Here is a 17,738-nt window from a genome sequence, read left to right on the forward strand (position 1 = left end):
TGCCACACGCCCTGCGTTTTCTTTCCCACTGAAAACCAAAAGTCATCAACATTCCATACAGTAACACCCCAGGGATATAATAGTATAATGCACGTAATCACTAGGCTCGCCAGAATGCATAAGAAATTTCCCATCTCATAAATCATCAAAGTCGTCATCCCATCCAAGTCTCTCAAAAATAGACACGCTCTTCCCCTTTGACTCCTGCGACTTCGTCTGAGGGGTCGCATATAAATCAAGCCGCTGCTGCGTAGTTTTCTTGATAGGCGTCTCCATCAAGTCGGGAGCATCATATATGGTTCTCGCAGGTTTAACCACGCTATCCGTTATAACGAAATCTCCAGGCGCCCGCGTTCTCTGTACGGCGGGGGAGGAAGGGGGATATGCTGGCTGTTCATTCACAGGTCGGCGTATGAAGCTGGGCTTGGCCGAAGTCTTTGTCGGTGTATCGCCTATTGCATCTGTCACGGGAGATGGGCTGCGCTTATACAGCTCCCTGAGAGTAGGCCGTTTCCCTGTAGATGGAACAAAGGCCGTCACGCTGGAAGGGGGGATTAATTCATCAAAGCTCTCTGAGAATTTTTGACCCTCTGCCAGCTTGGCAGGCATCATGTTCTTGAACCGATTGTTTGCTGGTGTGGCCTTGACCTGAATAGCTGAAGCTGGGTTGCTCCTCGGGGGTGCCCTTTTCAGTTCTAAAAGTATCTCGTTAGCATTTTCATGCTGCACACCTCTCAAGTTGGGGGAGGCTTGAATTACTCTTGGTGGCTAAACTGGCCGACGTTCTACGCTCATCTGCCTCGGCCATTGCCTTGCTTACAACCTCGCGGTTAGGCTTCCTCAGGGCTGAAATGGCCTCTCTAAGCTCAGCGTCTACCTCGGCCTTTTTACTGGCTCTGGCATCAAACAGATTATTCATGCTGCTGCTTCGAGACAGAGAATGGTTCCTTCTGTGAGAGTCGGGAAGCAATGACATGGGCCCTGATAGATCCAAGCTCTCCCGCTTAATGGTCGGAAGGGTAGTGGAGGTGGCTGATCGCAAAAGAGCAATGGCATTACTGGGACCCCTTGAAATACTTCTTCGGTTCTGCTGTTCCGTGGAGAGGGCCCGCTGCAATGTCTTCCGGGCATTCGGGGGTTGAGGCCGCTTAGCTGCAGCACCAGGTCTCTGGTCTCGCATGCCGGAAGGTTTCTTCATAGACCTAGACTTCGCCGGGGCTATGATCACAGGACCTCCCAACTTGCGGTTAATTGAGTCGCAAAGATCAGGCAAGCGTGCAGAAAAGCTAAACCAGGGTCAGTGTCCAATTATTTCGAGGATTCGATATCAAGTCTTACAAAGGCATAATAACATCGACGCAAAAGTCTCTCAGAGGTTCAGACGATGCTTTCTTTTCTAGGCCGCCATCCAGTGGTGTTTGCAAAGATGGGGCGTCTTCAAGCAGCAGCTGCTCGTCGCTCGCCGTTGATTGCCAGATAGTTAGCCGATCGGCGTGGACATCAAGCAGCACCGGAAGATTGTGCTTGTTCCTCTTCTTTGGCTGAGGATGCAGGGCATTCTCCAGCAGGTCTCCAGAATCGGCAGCCCCAGGTAAAGTGGGCAGACTTGCCTCGCCGCTTTCACCAGCAGCCTTGAGGGGTTCCAAGGCAAGGATCTCCATGATGAGTATCATTTGCAGCTTGGTCTCCCTCGTTCGTAAGATAGAAACATGAGACTTGACTTGTGACGAGACGATGGCAGCTTCATCGTTCGGTTCCGGCTTGTTCGCTGCCCACCACCGCATGACGCTCTCATCTTCCAGCGGATACAATCCACTTTTACCAAGCTTCATCCTCTTGGGCTTGCGCTTGCGCTTGCGGCCTTCATCGGAACTCTCAACACGGTCCTTGAGCTTGGTAATAATTTCGGGGATTGTTTCGCGATACTTTTTGTCGATCTGAACGGTTGTGAGGATTAGACTCTTTAAGAATTCAATCAGATCGGCCATGTCCAAGTTAGATTCCAGGTCCAAGTGGAAAGTCGATCGAGCTCGTGATAGTGGTCCTTTGGCAAAGTACGCAAGAGATCCCTGCGTCTGTGTGAGCAACCGTCAACAGCACTAGAGGTCCGTACGTATAGGCAACATACCATGGACTTGTACAGCGCATCGAAATAATGAGTTCTGATGCTATCAAAAATATCATCTGCGCCCTGAATTATGGGAGCGGGATTGGTTTGGTCCTCAGATCCCGGCAGCGGAACCTGTTCCAAGCTCATGTCTGGTGATGGCAGCTGCGACAATAAGGATTCGGGTTCCAGCGATTCTTCCTCTTTGGTCAAATTTCCAACAGTCGAAACAGACTGTGATCTCACACGCTTCCTCATTTGAGACTGGATAGCTTCGATGGCAGCCCTCTTCTTCTTCTGCTCGACATGCAGCTGAGGGGTTGTAAGCGCTTCGATATCGGGGCGCTCGACTCGCTCCGCCTTCAAGGGAGAAAGGCGCTCATATCTAACAGCGGTAGCCTTTTGCGCCAGACTCTCCAAGTCTGCCCATGACGCCAGCTTGCAAAGCACGTACAGCCCATTGGACTGTCGCTCCAAGGCATAGGTGGTGCCCCTCAATTCATTGCGCGCAATGAGCACAATGGGCGCAGGCCCCAGTCGACTTTCGAGATCGAGGATGTGGATGTAGGATTCGTAAAACCGAGACTGCGGGAAATCGCCGTTGGAAGCTGCAAAGTCTATATACGCCAGCGGCAGGTGTTCGCGAGGCAGAAGCATCAACGGATGCAGAACGCGGGGCGGAACATGTAAATTAGGCGGATGCGGCTATGGAAAGTGAAAAACAAGTCAGCAAACCCGGCAATATCAGACCTGGGAGCCTGATTCACCTTTACAGCAATCGACGGCTTGAGCAGCTGCTCCATGGTGACGACCACCCCCGATTTCCTCGCATCGCGGCGCGGCGAAGAAGCTTCATGGCGGTTCAAGCTACCTTCGGAAGTGGGCGTCAAGATGCCGGACCGCGCACGCGACGCGTCTTCCAAGGCGTCGAGGAACGCGGACGAGGACATGGAGAGCTGGCGATCATTCACGAGCTGGCATTATTGAGGGAAGAGGGAAGTTATAAGGGAGTAGAGAAAGGAAATAAATCAAAGAGGCTGCCAGAAACACGCAAAAGGGAGCCTCGAACGCTTCTCAGACGCCGTATTGAAGGGATGTTGTTCTGCCCTTTCTTCAATGGGAAGAGGTGGGGCTGCTGCAGAACGCGTTTGCGTGCTCTTCGCTAAACAAAAGCTAAGCATAAGGCTGTGACGTCGTTGGACTGCCGCTTTATTTTTCCTTTCTTTTTCCCCCTTCCTTTTTCTGCACCCATGTATTAACCCTGACCCTGGAAGTTGTAGTCTACAATCATGTGAATTCGTACCTTTTCTTTTTTCCTACCTATGTACCTAAATTTTGTTGGAAAATGTACTAAATTCGATGCATACCAACTCTGCCTAGTAATACCCATAGTAATTAAAAACTTGATTTGATGAGATTGTTCAGCTGTTCCTAGTGGCGCAAACCTTTTATAAGTTGTTCAACTTATAGTCAGCTCCTAATGGCTAACAACTTGGAAGTCATTGATTGGCTGTGTATTCGATTGACTTTCAGACCGCGGCATCAGCCGACCTACCTGTGTACCTTAGTACTAGGTACCTACCTAGTAGAGTACATCATAAATACAAAGGCCAACATGAAAAACCTCGCGGGTGACTGCCGCATATCTACGAGTACATGCATCTATATCTACCTGCCTGTTCCAAGCTAACCGCCGAGTTCACGTTGAGAATACTCGTATTTAGTCCGTAAGCGCCGAAATCGGGACTTGCAAATCAAAGGCAGCATATCCACACAAAGGAGCAAGGTTATTCTGAAATTGGTATAGATACTTCATATTTTGCTATTATTTAACTGCAAAAGGTCACATAGTATGCGTAGTTATCTCGTCGCACTTCCAATCACTTCTAACCCCGGGGTATTTCAGTCCCAATCCCACGCCAGAGCGCCAAACATGGACAGAGGTGTCTCCAATGGAGGCACTAATCATGCAGGATCCAACAGCACCGGAGTCATAACAAAGGAAAAACCAGGTCCCCCAGAAAAAAAAGCTGCTTCCATAGCTCAAAACTAGAAACCAAAATGCCGCTCCTCATACAGTCCAATGCTAATGTATATGCTAACCGCTAGCCCAAGCCTTACAAAGGAAAGAATAAACAAAGGAAAAATGACAGCCACGGCCGTTTATAGTATACATAATTGCAGACACAACTCTCAAACGAGGGAGTGTGCAATATGGCAGTTAGCCAGATATAAAAGAAAACTGAGACGTGCCTTGCGCATCTAGTTCTTGGTAGTGTTGTGCTTGCTTATCCAAAAATTTAAAGCATGCTCATAGATGAGTTATAGGGCATGCCAAACTCTGGAGCTGACTCGCCGCTGTTTGGTGAAAAGGACCAATTGTAGTCAGAGTTGTCTGCGTAGCCAGAGAAATAACCAGCACCCATTTGGTAAGGAAACATGGGGGTTGTAGGCTGACTAGAGCAAGCCTTGATACTAGCATCATAGTCTGCTGCCGTTCCGTGAATTGACGCATCAAGATCGTCGGAATATGACCTCGCGCCAAAGTTGCCCATCGCGTAGGAGGCACCGTTGTTATGGAACACAAAGTTCTCCAAGAAGGCCGGTGTCGTCGGTGGCGTGCGCAAGGTAGGATCTTGAATCAGAGCCGACGACGAGTACTTGGTAGTGAGAGGGAACAGGCCACCGTTGGCATTTTGTGGCTCTGTGACGACGGGGGTGTTTGGCGTGGGCGGTGCCGCTGAGCCAGGGGCCATTGGTGAGCGATTTCTTTGAAAAAAGGGGCTGCGTGGCGTGGCAGCAGAGGCAGACGACTTGCGAACTCTCCCTGTTCCTGAAGTAGAGACAACTCGACGCATAGAAGCAACTTGCTCGGGGCGTCTAGCCGCATCAATTCCAGTTCTAGGGCCGCCCGAGTAGCTTCGCGGGCCGTTGAATGATAGCTGAGGGGTCTGGCGGTTACGGCGAGAGGCAATGTCTGCAGGGCAGGGTGACTTGAGCTGTCTGCCTGGGCTGCTTGGGATGCCGGTCTGGTCCAAGAAGGCCGTTATCCGCTCAAGGTCCATCTCCTGGTATTCGTTGGCATACTCGTCGGAAGTGTTTTCAATAGACAGCATCGTGTCCAAGGCTGACACATTGGCGAAAGACACGTCGGTCACTGCCGCCGGAGCATATTCATGCACGCCTTCTGCGGGAGACTCAACCTTGATAACATTTTCTTCGGTGTCCGCACGGCGGAAGACGAGAGAAGACGTTGAGCCGAGATGGGGAGTAACTGGCGGTGTTGTTCCATAAGCATCGGTGGAGCTCTCAGATGCCGTTGAGAGCTGCGAGGGGGCGTCCGGGGACTGTTCTTTGGCTTGCGAAGCCTGTCGCGGCTCGGGGAAGGGAGCAGAAGAAGCAACCAGGTCACGCTTGCGATCAGAGCCTTGGAGACCCATCTCTCCGCCTGTCCTTTCTTTTTCAGCTCGCTGTCTAGCCTCGTATTCTCGAATATTATTTTCCTTCTTTTCTCGAGCCCTCCTGTTTTGAAACCAGTTCTAGCAAATCGTTAGTAAAGTGCAATGTACATGTATACACACATATTCATATATGCATAATTGCCAATGGGGGGAGCGGATTCAATTACATTGATTCGTGCATGGTCAACTCTCATGCTCTCGGCCAGGGCCTTCTTCGTACTGCTGTTTGGCTTGTGGTTTTTCTGGAACTCGGCCTCAAGAACCTCCACCTCTTCCTTTGAAAGTCGTGGCTTTGATTCTGTTGTTCGCGACATCTGCTGGTGGTGGACAAGATGGTTATGTTGTGCCTGGTAAGCCTTCATGGATTCCGCAAGAAACGGATACTCTGGTATCTGGGCATATTGTGTAAAATCGTCAGTGGCAGCGACGGAATAAGTCCATGCCGGCCACTCCGATTGAGAATGGTGAACCATGATTTCTGTTGGAGGGCCACACGAGGCGCGGTAAATTTGATGACGGTTATTATACCCCGGCTGGAGACTTGCGTAGTCTAGTTACCGCCGACGGTGGTTTTGCGCAATAAATGTGGCAGAATGCCCAAGTGCCGACCCTGATTGGAATCGAGGAATGTCAAGTTGTGGTTGCTTGGTTTATATAAATGTAAATGCTGCCGGCGGCGAGGGGTGGAGGAGCAAGGTTCTCGGGAGAGAAATGGTATCAATGACGATGACGACGAAGAGGAAGATGAAGAGGAAGGAGGAGAAGGGGTTATTGAGACAAGGGCTTTTCCTGAACTTTGTCTCCAGGTTAATCTGTTCGGCCTTGTTAAGGGGATTCGTCGTTGGAGAAAGCGGGCAGAAACATTGAGGGACAAGATCCGGGAACAGATTCGGAGGGGCGGAGGTAGATACAAGTACTCGCTAGAGGCAGAGGCCCTTGATACGCATCTCTAAACTCGGTAGTGGTGTTGTCGACCCGCCCGCGCATCTGTGGCGGATTTTGGTGTCTCCATGGCTGGCTCCGTACTCGGTACGGTACTGTTACTGCGAGTGAGGGCATCATCCTGGTCCGAGGCCAGGGTGCGCAAGGCAGGGATCAGGGCACAGCACCGATACCCCTGGCACCGAGCCCTGCCACTCCAGGGCAGCAGCACGCAGCGACGGGGGGTGCATCAGAGCCATCAGCTGCGCGTTGGGTGGGCCGGGACTCGCGCTGTGCAGACTTTGGCGCCCAGAGCGCTCGCAGCCTCTAGGCTAGAGGCTTCGAGGCTAGAGCCACAGCCCAGAGGTCCGGGTCCAGAACCCAAGACAGAGCCCAGCTGGGCATGGCTAGCGTAGCAGTCGCTGTGCGTTCCGACGACCGCCAAAATGGCTTCCAGGTTGCCCGTGGACGCAGAGGCTCGCAGCCGCCACCGCGCCAATGTGTGTCGTCGTGTCTGATGCAAGTCTGCGAGTCGCTCTCGGTCTGTGCGGCGGGCCTGGGGAAGAAACAGACGGAGACTGGCAGGGCCCTGGGAGGCGTGCGCGAGCATTTGACCATGAGATTTGATGAGCTCGAGCTCGAGCTCAAGAAAAGCGGACGTGCGCTTGCATGGCCGGCTCTGGTCTGGTGGGATCGCGGCGGGATGCCGCGTGCCTTTCGCGGTAGCCAAGGAAGACGACGAGGGTGCAAACGCGGTCCGTGATGACATGACAATCTCACCCGGTGCAAAACCCTTCGAGGCTAGGGAGGACGACAAAACAGGCTTCTAATTTACCTAGTTAGCACTCGTACTTGGAGATAGGAGGTGCCACAGGGACTGACCTTGATGCTGGCACTGGTATGTACAAGCAGTTATCGGTACCCCTACCATGACCGGAATTACGTCCTTGGGCCGCGTGTGCAAGCGGTACTTCGTCCATGTCTCTCCTCTGCAGTACTCGTAATACTTCTCAGGTACCGACCTGGAATTATCTCGTGGATGTACAAGATGCCGCCATCGTGGAAAGCTTCAGCGGAAGCCTCCTCATCAAGCACCTCACAGGGGCGGACAGGCGGAGGTGCGTAGCTTTCGCCAACTGGAAACATGCGACGGTGTGCCCACACTGAGAATCTGGGCCTTCCAAGTCCAAACTCTGGTGCCAAACTGGTGTCAGATCCACCGGCAGCACCGCCAGCTTCCCACCATATGCCCCTAAAGGTTCTCAAGCACAGCAGCTCGCGTGCTGTGGTGCAGCAAGCCATGTCCTTGTCCATCCTGACCGTCGGTAGGTCCCAGGGCGTCGCTCGCTATAATTGGACACCGCAGGCGGCTGGCTGCAAAGCGTTCGCCTCTAGGACGCAAAGGGACAGGACTGATGGGATGAACCACCCATCAGGTCGAGGAACTAAGCTGGAGATGGCGTTGCAACAGGTGCGAATCTTGTGCCGCGGGTGCTTTTACGAGTGCAGCATCTGCGCGCTTGTGCAAAGACGAGGTTTTGTCACAGTAGCCGGGCCAGAGGCTCGGCACTCTGTCAAGCAGCCTGCTCCTTCCTGGTGCAGCTCCTGCCTACCCGGGTACTTGCCAAAATAACACGAACCTCCATGACTGAGGTCAACTATCTAAGATACGGAAGGTACTACGGAGAAGAGAAAAAATTAATCCCTCTTCGTTGTATCATTAACCGGCTATCAGTCTCTTGCTTTATCTCTTTCATCTTCCACGCTCATCCTCGCCTCGTGTTGATTCCATTCACCTCACGCAGCGGCTCGCCGTAGTTTTGCGTTGCTTCATTTCAAGCTAATTTTGCCCACCAAGAACCCGGCTGTCGTTGGCCCGTAGCACCCGGACGCACCCGGTTGGCCCATCTGGACTACCTTTTTTGTCCTCATCCTCGTCTTCCTCTACCCATTTTGCCCGCTATTTGCCCGTCTTCTTTGCCCACTCCCCGGGTTGCGCATGCGAGTACCATGTACAGCACTGTACTCACAAAGCTCGGCAATACAAGGCAGTACTGTCAAGTGTGCTGCGTACCTCTCCCGAGCCAAGCTCGCCACGCGCCAGAGAAGCGCCGGTGACTGGACATGAATCCCGACTCTACCTACCACAGCGCTACACCCCCGGCCACTTTGACTTTAGCCACCAAGATACAGAGCCTAAAAGGAGTCGGGCGGATGGCGAGCACAGGTAGCCAGTGCTCTGGTAATGATTAGGGATACAAGAGAGAAAGAGGCCAAGGAGCGGCACGAATTGGCATCATATCGCCCCAGCCGTCCCGAGCTGAGGTATCGTGTTCTACTACTGAGCCGCTTTTTCCCTGCTAACGAGGTGCTCAGATTATAGATGACGACCTTTTGATGCCACCACGGTTACACAGAAGTCAGCCTCGCCTGCCATGTATTAGTATTAGTACTACGTACATCCTTGGCCAGGAGCTCTCACGATGCCCACCGATTGGAGTGGACACACACCAAGATGCGGAATTTTCACCTCGTGGCACATCCACGCTCCCTATCTCGGCCACCCACCACTCTGTTCTGGCAGCCATCGCCTTTCCCCAAAGCAGTTGGATCGGGCTCTCGGAGCCACATACCCCACCGTTCCGAGGCTCCGTCCGTCGCGGAGCTTTGCCTGTTTCGGGACCATCACACACCTCATGAGCAGCCTGTCAGTCCAGGTCTACCCAGTTGCAGACTCGCGAGCCCGTCTAAACCCAAGCTGGGCGCTGTGGCTTTCATCAACCCATTTCGCTTATTTCGGCGCGCTGATTTGCCATGTTGATTCGTTGTTCTGGTCCAGCTTCACAACCACATTTGTCTCAGAGCTACAGGTAAGCAACATATTTGGCAAAGCGCTTAGCTCCATCAGATTTTTCTCTCCCACCTCACCAGAGACGAGACTGTTTCTTTTTGGCTGCCAACTTGACCACAACTATACATGTACAGTAAAACGCCAGACGGTGGAAGACGCCACGAAGCCTAGCGCCGCGGCATTGAAAATCCCATTTCGGTCCCGTCGGCGTCAGAACCTGGCAGAGAAACCAGTCAGAGGCAGTTGAAAGCCCTGGTGCCTGGTCCATACTCGTATAACGTCCCAGCACGAATTCGCCTCGTTGTTATGGCATTGTCTCCCCCAAGGACCACTAATCAATTATAACAAACATCATTACGGTCAATTGCGCATGCAGGCATTGGCATGGATTGTAACAAGGCGGTACAATCCCACGGGATACGGTTAAGCGATAGCCTCACCGTCATCTACAATTGACAAATTGTTCGCAACTGGTTATACTGTACGGGCTAAGACTCGTACCACACTAATACTCCGCATTGTCCTACGGCATCCTCATTGGCGGTGTGTCTAACACCAAAATCAACTAACTTGAAGCGGTAAGCTGCCTTTTTCGTTTCTCTCAGCATTGGCGTTTTCAGCTGAGGAAAAACAGCCCGTCAACTACGATGAAGCGCCACCTCTAACTAATTCCAATCTAGCGGCCGAATGTGGTTTCCTCTCGGTACGCCCCAGGCTCCATTGGAGCTTAGATGATGCGCATCAAATCGCTTGCACAACGTGACGCGGCGCTCAGACCAGGTGCGAGAAGAGTCTGGTCTTGCAACCCTTACCACCCCAATTCAGCTCTGGATCGCTATCATCCGTATCCTGGTACAAAAAGAGTTCTACGGAGCAGAGCTCCGGAAGACATGTCTCACTCACGTGTAGCGTTTTCCGAGATTTGTTTCGGCGCTGGCTTACATCCAGGCCCACCTGCAAATCTTCTGAGCGAAGTGCATCCCGACACCACATTCATGTCTCGTTTATCCTTTCAGCAGACGGCAGGGCTATGCACGATCAGCATCCTAGTCTTTGGGGCTGAACTGCATGTCGCACCCAAGCGGACATTGCTGCTTTTTACGAACGACTCCCATAGATAGCATTATAGCTTCGGAAGGGATCGCATCCAGGCTGCGCAAGAGTCTCACAAGCGTGGGCCCGCTGGATGAGCGCTACTTCGTCCTCATATCTTGCAATCTCTTCAATATTGCCAAGTTCGCAGGCTGCTCTGGATCGACAAAGCACGCTATATTGGTCGGAGGCGCTTTAGGTTGCCTCCAAACGGCTCTCCCTCAAACACATGGCCATAGTATTGTTATACCCGTCTGTTCAAAATAGAAGAACGGACCCTTCCCTTCCAAATTTGGCTCCTCATCAGAGTGAGACAGAATGAGGCCATCAGCCTTACAAGTGCACTGATTCCCGAGTGCTTGGAAGTGATGGGGCGCTAATCGCCACGTCTCCTCAGCCGCTGTTACACTGCGAGCCGAACATAGGCAGGGAGAAAGTGCTTAAAAAAAGAAAATATGGCGCGGCAGCGGCGGCGGTGCCGAACAGAGCGGTCTCGACCCAGAGATCTGGATGTGCTCTTTGCTCTGATCAAGAAGGGTAATTGGAGTGCCGATCAGCCAAGCCTGCCTTACCTTGAGCGCAAGCAATCCTGGATGGTGCAGTCGGTAGCCGAATATCCCTATCTACACTCCCCCTGGGTTGCGGCAGCAGCACGTCGAGTGAGACATGCTGCCAGAGAGCTTGTCCTTTTTTTTTCAGGTCGCCTCGTTCGTCTTCTTTCGTACAGCTAATCTGCTGCGGCGCCTGGAATATGCGCAAAGGATTCCGAACAAGTACAGCATTGCGTGTGCTATTAGCGTCCACCGCAAAATATCAGGCCACCAATTCAGCCGCCGCCTTAGACAACAGCCCAAGTTGATAGTGGCGGGCCTCCGGTGAGTGTTGGCGTCTAATGACACCTCAGGAGAAAGAACTGGTCTCCGAGGACGAGATATCTACACGTACAAGTATCAACATTGTCAATACCAAAGGCAAGGAAAAGAGAGCTATCTAGCAATGGATCGACGTAGAGTTCAATGCGTCATTCACGTCTTTGACGAAATGCCACGGTTACAAAGGGACTGTTGAGCAAAGGCCAGACCTTTGGCTCCTTGGCGGAATGTGGGGGATCCATTCAGAAGCTCGGGTTGTTGGGGCGCCTCATCCCACCAGAGGGAGAAAAAAAAAGGAAAAAAAAAAAAAAAGACTGACGGCCTGGGGCAGTGCCGGCAGGCAAGTTGGACCTGTGTCGCAGCCTAGGCTTAAGCTGCATTTGTGCCCCATATCGCCTTCCAACTCATCGCTTTTGACGAGGTCAGGCCCAGCGCTCTGGAACGTTGGTCCATCTCAAAAGCTAGCAGCAGCTATAATATGTGCTATGTACAGGCATGGAGTGGTATACGCTAACTGCCTGGTACCTGGCATGTTAAGAGACGAGGCCTCGAGCATGGTTGTTTATACGCCTAAGCACGCCGGGGCGGCCACAGAGCATCGGAGATATCCGTACTAAGGATTCTTTTCGCACCCCCTTGCAGAATGCTTCTTTTTACTTGAAAAAAGAAAGAAAAAAGAAAAAGAAAAGAAAGGCAAGGAAAAGAAGGCAGGAAAGACGTGAGATGAGACCGATATGAAATTAACTTGATCGACATGTTCTACTGAAGCACACGTTGAGTTGTCCTGGAACAGATCAGGTAGGCAGCTACCATCCAAATAGACATAGATCACACATCGCTCTTCCTGTCAGATCGAGCATGACAAGATTGATTTGAAAAGAGGCTGGCCGATGGGTTGCTCGCTTTCTCCTCTGCTCAGATGGTGTGCACTCATATCAATGGCGCTGAGGTGTTGGCTGTGGGAAAGGGGGGGAAAAGCTCGCCAAGCCTGAAATGGTGTCTTTTTGCGTTGCTGTGTGTGACGCGACACACACACCCCGACGCATCTCTAAGTGCCTAAAATGCTGTCGAATTTCCCAAAGCAAAAGCCACACACACGCCCAACTAATCCGACTACCGGACGTCGATCTATTGGACAGCTGTACGGGGAAGGGATGCATTACAAGGAAGAGGGGAGCCAAAATCCGCGGGGCCGACGCATGATTCAACTGTAGGCCATTCGGGTCTTATCCAAGGGTTCGGAAGCTTAGCCCCGCAGACATTTATCGGTCTCGATCACTGGCCTTCGGTAGGAGTTACAGGACCGACTGAGTATTGGGGAGAGGGGGGGGGGGAAACAAGCTTCACAGATCTGCTCGCTAGGCCTAACACTAGCACTTTTCACCAGCTGAACATCCTAGCTCCTCGGCCTGGTCCATCCCCTGCCGCAAAGATCTGGATCACTACTGGTAGTACAACAAGGGAGACCCTTTTTTCGGTCATATGGTGACCAGTCGATGCTGACCTGATATCTGCCCAACGTCGGCTTACACGGCCACCCATTTAACCAATGGTGGCGCTTTTTGCCCTTTTCCCCCTTTCAGATTGCCAACGACTCGGCAAAGAAGAAAAATTAGTAACAAGAAAGCAAAGAGAGGGAAAAGTGAACGAGCACAGTCCCCAAGGCGAGACAGCGGCGTGTTTGAGAAGATGTAGCTAAGGTTTTGAAAGAACTCCCGTGGCAGCGCTGTGGATCTGATGTGGTCGCTGCTCACGGGAGGCTTGCCTAGCTATCTAGATTCCGCTGGGTGGCGAGATGGCTTGAAATAGAAGCCGAAAAGCGGCTGAGTTTTTCATCGACCAGTCGATTCTCGGACAGATCCATTGACTCAGCGCAAAGAAAGGAAGCAAACCGGAGAGAGGAGAGGCGAGGCGACATCTACCCCTCGCATCCCCTCGCATGAGAGTCATAGCAAACAGGGATACTGAGGCGCCATGAGATTTGGTGTGTCGACGTTGTCATGTGAGCAGAGGTAGAGCTGCGAATTGAACATGGAACTCGAATGTGCTCGTGTCCGTTCCACATCTGCATGATACTGTCGGAGGAACTAGACATATGCAGGTTGAATGGGGCAGCGTACGAGTAAGTGCAACCGCAGAATGGGCTGGGCTCTTCTGGCGAAGATGGGCGGGGAGAGTGATGAACAACCGTGCAAGTAGCATCCCCCGCCAGCACGACGTGGCGTGAGGACGCAGATGGGCCGAAACGGACAGGGCAATCGGACCCCACGGAAATACCACGGAGTCCTTTGGAAATTCATCTCAGCACGAAGCGCTGCCAAGTAATTGCAAATCATATCATCCCAACATACGGTACAGCGAACGAGGCATCTCAACGCGCACTCTCCCACTCTCACGGCGCGTGGGTGGGAGGAAGATGCGGGGCAGCAGAGCGACAGGGCCACACAACAAGCAGCTCCTCGTATGTACACAAGAACAAGGAACAAGACCAGATCGGACACGAATATCGTGCAAGTCGCTCGGGCTCCCTCCCCGCTGCCGAATCGGGAAACCCAGGGCCGTTGCGGCGTGCAGGTTCTAGCCTTTCCTTTGCTCAAGGATAGCAAATTTTTGCTGCGTTATCGTATCTGATTTTTCCCATCTACGAGCACACTACGAGGATGGACCCCGTGCGGAGGCACCGCAGAGGTTCTAGAGTTCACCAGTTCACCAAACGGGCGGGGGAGCCATTGGCAAGGGGGTGTGTCGTTTGCGGACTTCAAAGGGTGTGGGAAGACGAAGGCCAACTCAAGTCCCCGCGCCAGGGACGGGGAGATTAGTGTAGCCTGGGTGGTCCGGGCAGCCACGTGCGATGGAACCGCAATCCCTGTCTGATGAGGGCTCGATCGAGACTTGCGGCCGTCGCTCATTGCCCTGTTGAGGAACCACAGGCCAGCAGACGCTGCCATTTCCAACCGCATGGCTTGAGCACTAGGAGCCAGCTCTGTCAGACTGACAAGCCTCGCGGCGGCACGACCCTCGTACTTGTTCGTTTCTGTCTCTGTCTCTCTGGCTTTGGAGACCTAGCAAAAACTCCGTGATTGCTCATCTAGTATTTGCGCGGTGTTCCGGCGAATGCCGCTCGGAGATGACAAGCGCTTGTGAGGAGCGGTTAAGCCATTACCACATACGAGTACTAAGGCATGTACGAGGATTACGGAGTACTCCGCACGCTGTCCTCCCCTAAGATGAACCACCGTCGCAAAAGCAAACATAAAAAATTCTACTATCGAAACCAAGGGCCAAATCATCACCATGGCCTCAACAGGAATGCATCCCGTATCTGCATCTTGGGTCCCAAATCTGCTTTCAGCTGCGAGTTGCAAGCCTCCCCGGAGATTTATGCTGGTGCAAGCACCAATGATATGCTACAATTGCCTAGCTATTCCAAAGCCGTCCAGGGGTTCAATGCTGCGAGTGGGCGGTGGCGCAAACGCTTCAGTCGATTTGCTTCAAGACTTTCAAGATATGTATGCTTCTGGACAAAGATACATACTAATCTACCAGCGTAGAGCATGGGGGATGCCGTCGAAATCGGTTAGCCGAGGATATACAGTCTCGCATCTTGGCCAGTCAAATCGCTTCCCGAGAACTTTTTTAGGCTCCCACATGGCAAAAGACCATAGCGCGATTGATGGCGCAAGGAGACAAGACAAAAAGAAAAAAAAAAAAAAATGCTCTGCATACTATGTAGTTCTAGCCCGCGCCGAATCTCGGAACCATGTCTTGTTTCGATCTCAGCTGCGTCTCTTTTAGGGAGTTCAAATTGCACCCGCAGGGTAGTGGGCATGTGCACACTCTATTTGGCTGTATGGTTGGATTTATACACATGATCCCCGCTGCGGGAGGCCATTGGGTTGCAATGCAAACCGCATAATGGCAATCAAACGGCAGTTATTTCGTATAGGGGGGACAAAGTCTGCGAGTTTGGCGAAATACGCTGAAGCGGCTGTGCCCGCCCAACCGCTTTAGCCTGGGGTCGACGCACACGGTTCCATTGGTTCACGCCTAGGAGCGCACATCCCACGTGTACTTTATATTGCCCTGAGCCTCTTCTGGCTTGGCTGGTTCCCCGATGCTGGCCAAGCACAACAAAACCCCTGTCCGCCAAAGTAGGCCCGGGATCTCCTGAATGTAGGGATATTACCACGCAAGCACTTGCTTCGTACGAGTCCTCGTACGGTGGCACCAGAGCCAGCTTGACTCGCCGACTCTAGTTGGACGCCGGACACACGCGAATTGACCGATTGACCGTCCTACCGGAGCAGTCTTCTCCTCAACAAGTAAGGGCGTGCATTGATGCAATCGGATTGCCAGCCTCACGACAAGACCCCCCTCCCCCTTTTTTGCGCCTTCCTTTGCTTTTGGCACTCTGCAGTAGCATGGCGAAGCATTCCCGAGAAGTCAGGATACCCTCTGTACTTGGGAGGGGCGGGGGAAAGCCCCCGAAGACTGTCGGACGGCCATCTGCGGCCAGGAAAACCGTGTCACGCTTTCGGAATCCGACCTCAGCTACAGGCAGTGCTCGTGCAGACGTGTAGTGGTGCTCGATGGAGGGGTCAAAGGCATATCACAGTGGTTCTTCGCCCTCTACAAGTGGGCTCCGGCGAAGCGTCGCGATGCAAGCGCGGGCAACGAGAGCCAACCACCGCACGGGCGGCAACCGCACGAACCTTGAGCGTAAGCTGGAGAATGATACGTGACCCAGAAGCGAGGGCGAGTTACTGCAACCTGCTGCCCCATGTGGGATATCAAGTGAAGTGCGTCAAGCACGGCATTTTCGGCACAAATTTGCTCCCAGGATATCCGAGGGGTCAAGTTTTCTGAAGTGCAGGGTAGGTAAGGCACAATATCAGAATCTGCGTTTGTCTCGCCTCGCACGGGACCTTGCATGAAATATCAAGACAATCCAGGTGCGCTCCGTAATACATCGTACGGCCCAGAAATCGAGATCTACATGCGTATCACTGGAGATTCATGGGTCTTGCGGAACTAGTGGTTGTGCTTCTTTGGCTGTCCTCCCCCCCCAGCAACTGGAGAGACTATACTTGCAACAACAGAGCGAGTATCACTATTTGCCCGATCGCCAGGCATCGAAAATCGCACCGTCACATTGATTTGCATTGCTGCACGAGGAGTAACACAAACCAACCTCGCCTTACATTCAAGTCTTGAGTCTGGCGTTGCCTGTCCCACTTGTGCAGTCAGCTTGGCATCCGAAGCTTGGGTCGTGTGTTCCCCCCCCCTTTTCTCACGCAACCTGAGCTTCCTGTGTTCCACAGAATGATCGGTCCGCAAGAAAATAACATACCGGGGGGGAGAGGGGCACAATGTTGTTACAACTCCTGTTTTTATCCTATGACTCCTACCTGTATTACCCCGTATCTTCTGAAAAGGCATGCGAGATCATGTTGAGCCGGGGATCTTCATAAGGATGCCACCTGAAAAGACGCAAAAGAGAGTGACTCCTGAGACATACATGAAGAGAGGGGCACGCATGACATGACACGCATGACAACCGGGCGCCCGAGACCCGGCTGAACAGCTGCACGGAGTTGTCGTATGTACGATCACATGCTGCGGGCGTATTACTTCAAGTTGAGCAGGGCCTTTCTACCTATGGAGACTTGCGAATTTGCCGGCTTATCCCACCTGTTGCTCACTCGCAGTCTTCTGCTTCGATTGGCCAAGTGGTTACCCTCCCTCAACTGCCTGAATCTCAACACCCAAGCATGTAGCCAAAGGTAAGTCGCTCCAAGTTACATCACCCTGTTTCACTGACTCGCGGGGCGAACACGGCGCGGTTGTACGAGTTCATCGTGTCGTTACGCAGCGTGTTGGAGGATTACGGTGAAATAGTGGCACCCGCGCGCCTTATACATAGCCAGTGTTCCTTAGAAAAAGGGCTCAGTTGTGAAAGACAGCTCGTCCGCCCCCTTTCCTTCCGACTTCACAGGTTGTTCCACGTCAGGGAGCACTACTTTGTAATCTTTCAAGAATAAGAACCGAGGATTCTCGACAATGTCGAAAGCCACAAGACCGCGAAGGAGGGAAACGGAAAAAGAGAGGGATGTATTCTAAGACATTGCCGATCGAATTGTGGACCTGGAGGGTTAGGGAGAGTCAAGCCCGCTCAGGCACAAAAATGTGAGACCTGTTCATCTCCACGCCCGCGGGATCGACATGGTACATTTTTCAGCTACCAAAAGGGCTGATCTGAACACGCGCAACGTGCCTGCCGAGACCCATTCTTGTTCCCCTCACAAAGGGCTTTGTTTCCCCGGAATGCTAGAGTGTCTATAATGTTAATTAAAAATATGGAATATCTGACTTGAAGTTGCCCTCTAGAATATCTTCCCTCTTCACCCTGACGTGTGCCTCGCTCGCCAAGTTTT

At 52.5% G+C, this 17,738-nt stretch overlaps 4 protein-coding genes across 4 annotated transcripts; 1 reads left to right on the forward strand and 3 right to left on the reverse strand.

The window, feature by feature from the left end:
* Positions 1–342: 342 nt before the first annotated feature.
* TRIVIDRAFT_132890 (uncharacterized protein) lies at positions 343–2,779 on the reverse strand (the record flags this gene model as incomplete). Its single annotated transcript, XM_014094404.1, has 4 exons — positions 343–695; positions 775–1,286; positions 1,339–2,075; positions 2,114–2,779. Coding segments are annotated over 4 exons (2,268 nt in total), but the record flags the coding sequence as incomplete, so codon positions are not given.
* Positions 2,780–3,907: 1,128 nt separating this feature from the next.
* Positions 3,908–6,412, reverse strand: TRIVIDRAFT_87030 (uncharacterized protein; the record flags this gene model as incomplete). The annotated part of the gene is made up of 3 exons (XM_014094405.1): positions 3,908–5,234; positions 5,340–5,646; positions 5,736–6,412. 3 exons carry the CDS (start codon positions 6,039–6,041, stop codon positions 4,408–4,410), a joined length of 1,440 nt encoding a protein of 479 aa, XP_013949880.1.
* Positions 6,413–6,748: 336 nt separating this feature from the next.
* On the reverse strand, positions 6,749–7,803 carry TRIVIDRAFT_207411 (uncharacterized protein; the record flags this gene model as incomplete). The annotated part of the gene is made up of 3 exons (XM_014094406.1): positions 6,749–7,315; positions 7,372–7,384; positions 7,433–7,803. 3 exons carry the CDS (start codon positions 7,801–7,803, stop codon positions 6,749–6,751), a joined length of 951 nt encoding a protein of 316 aa, XP_013949881.1.
* A 3,084-nt stretch (positions 7,804–10,887) lies between these two features.
* TRIVIDRAFT_64422 (uncharacterized protein) lies at positions 10,888–11,921 on the forward strand (the record flags this gene model as incomplete). Its single annotated transcript, XM_014094407.1, has 3 exons — positions 10,888–11,091; positions 11,132–11,307; positions 11,798–11,921. The coding sequence occupies 3 exons, from the start codon at positions 10,888–10,890 to the stop codon at positions 11,919–11,921; spliced, it is 504 nt and encodes a 167-aa protein (XP_013949882.1).
* Positions 11,922–17,738: the final 5,817 nt, after the last annotated feature.

Source organism: Trichoderma virens (genome assembly GCF_000170995.1).
Source record: "Trichoderma virens Gv29-8 chromosome Unknown TRIVIscaffold_92, whole genome shotgun sequence".
Lineage (NCBI taxonomy): Eukaryota > Fungi > Ascomycota > Sordariomycetes > Hypocreales > Hypocreaceae > Trichoderma > Trichoderma virens.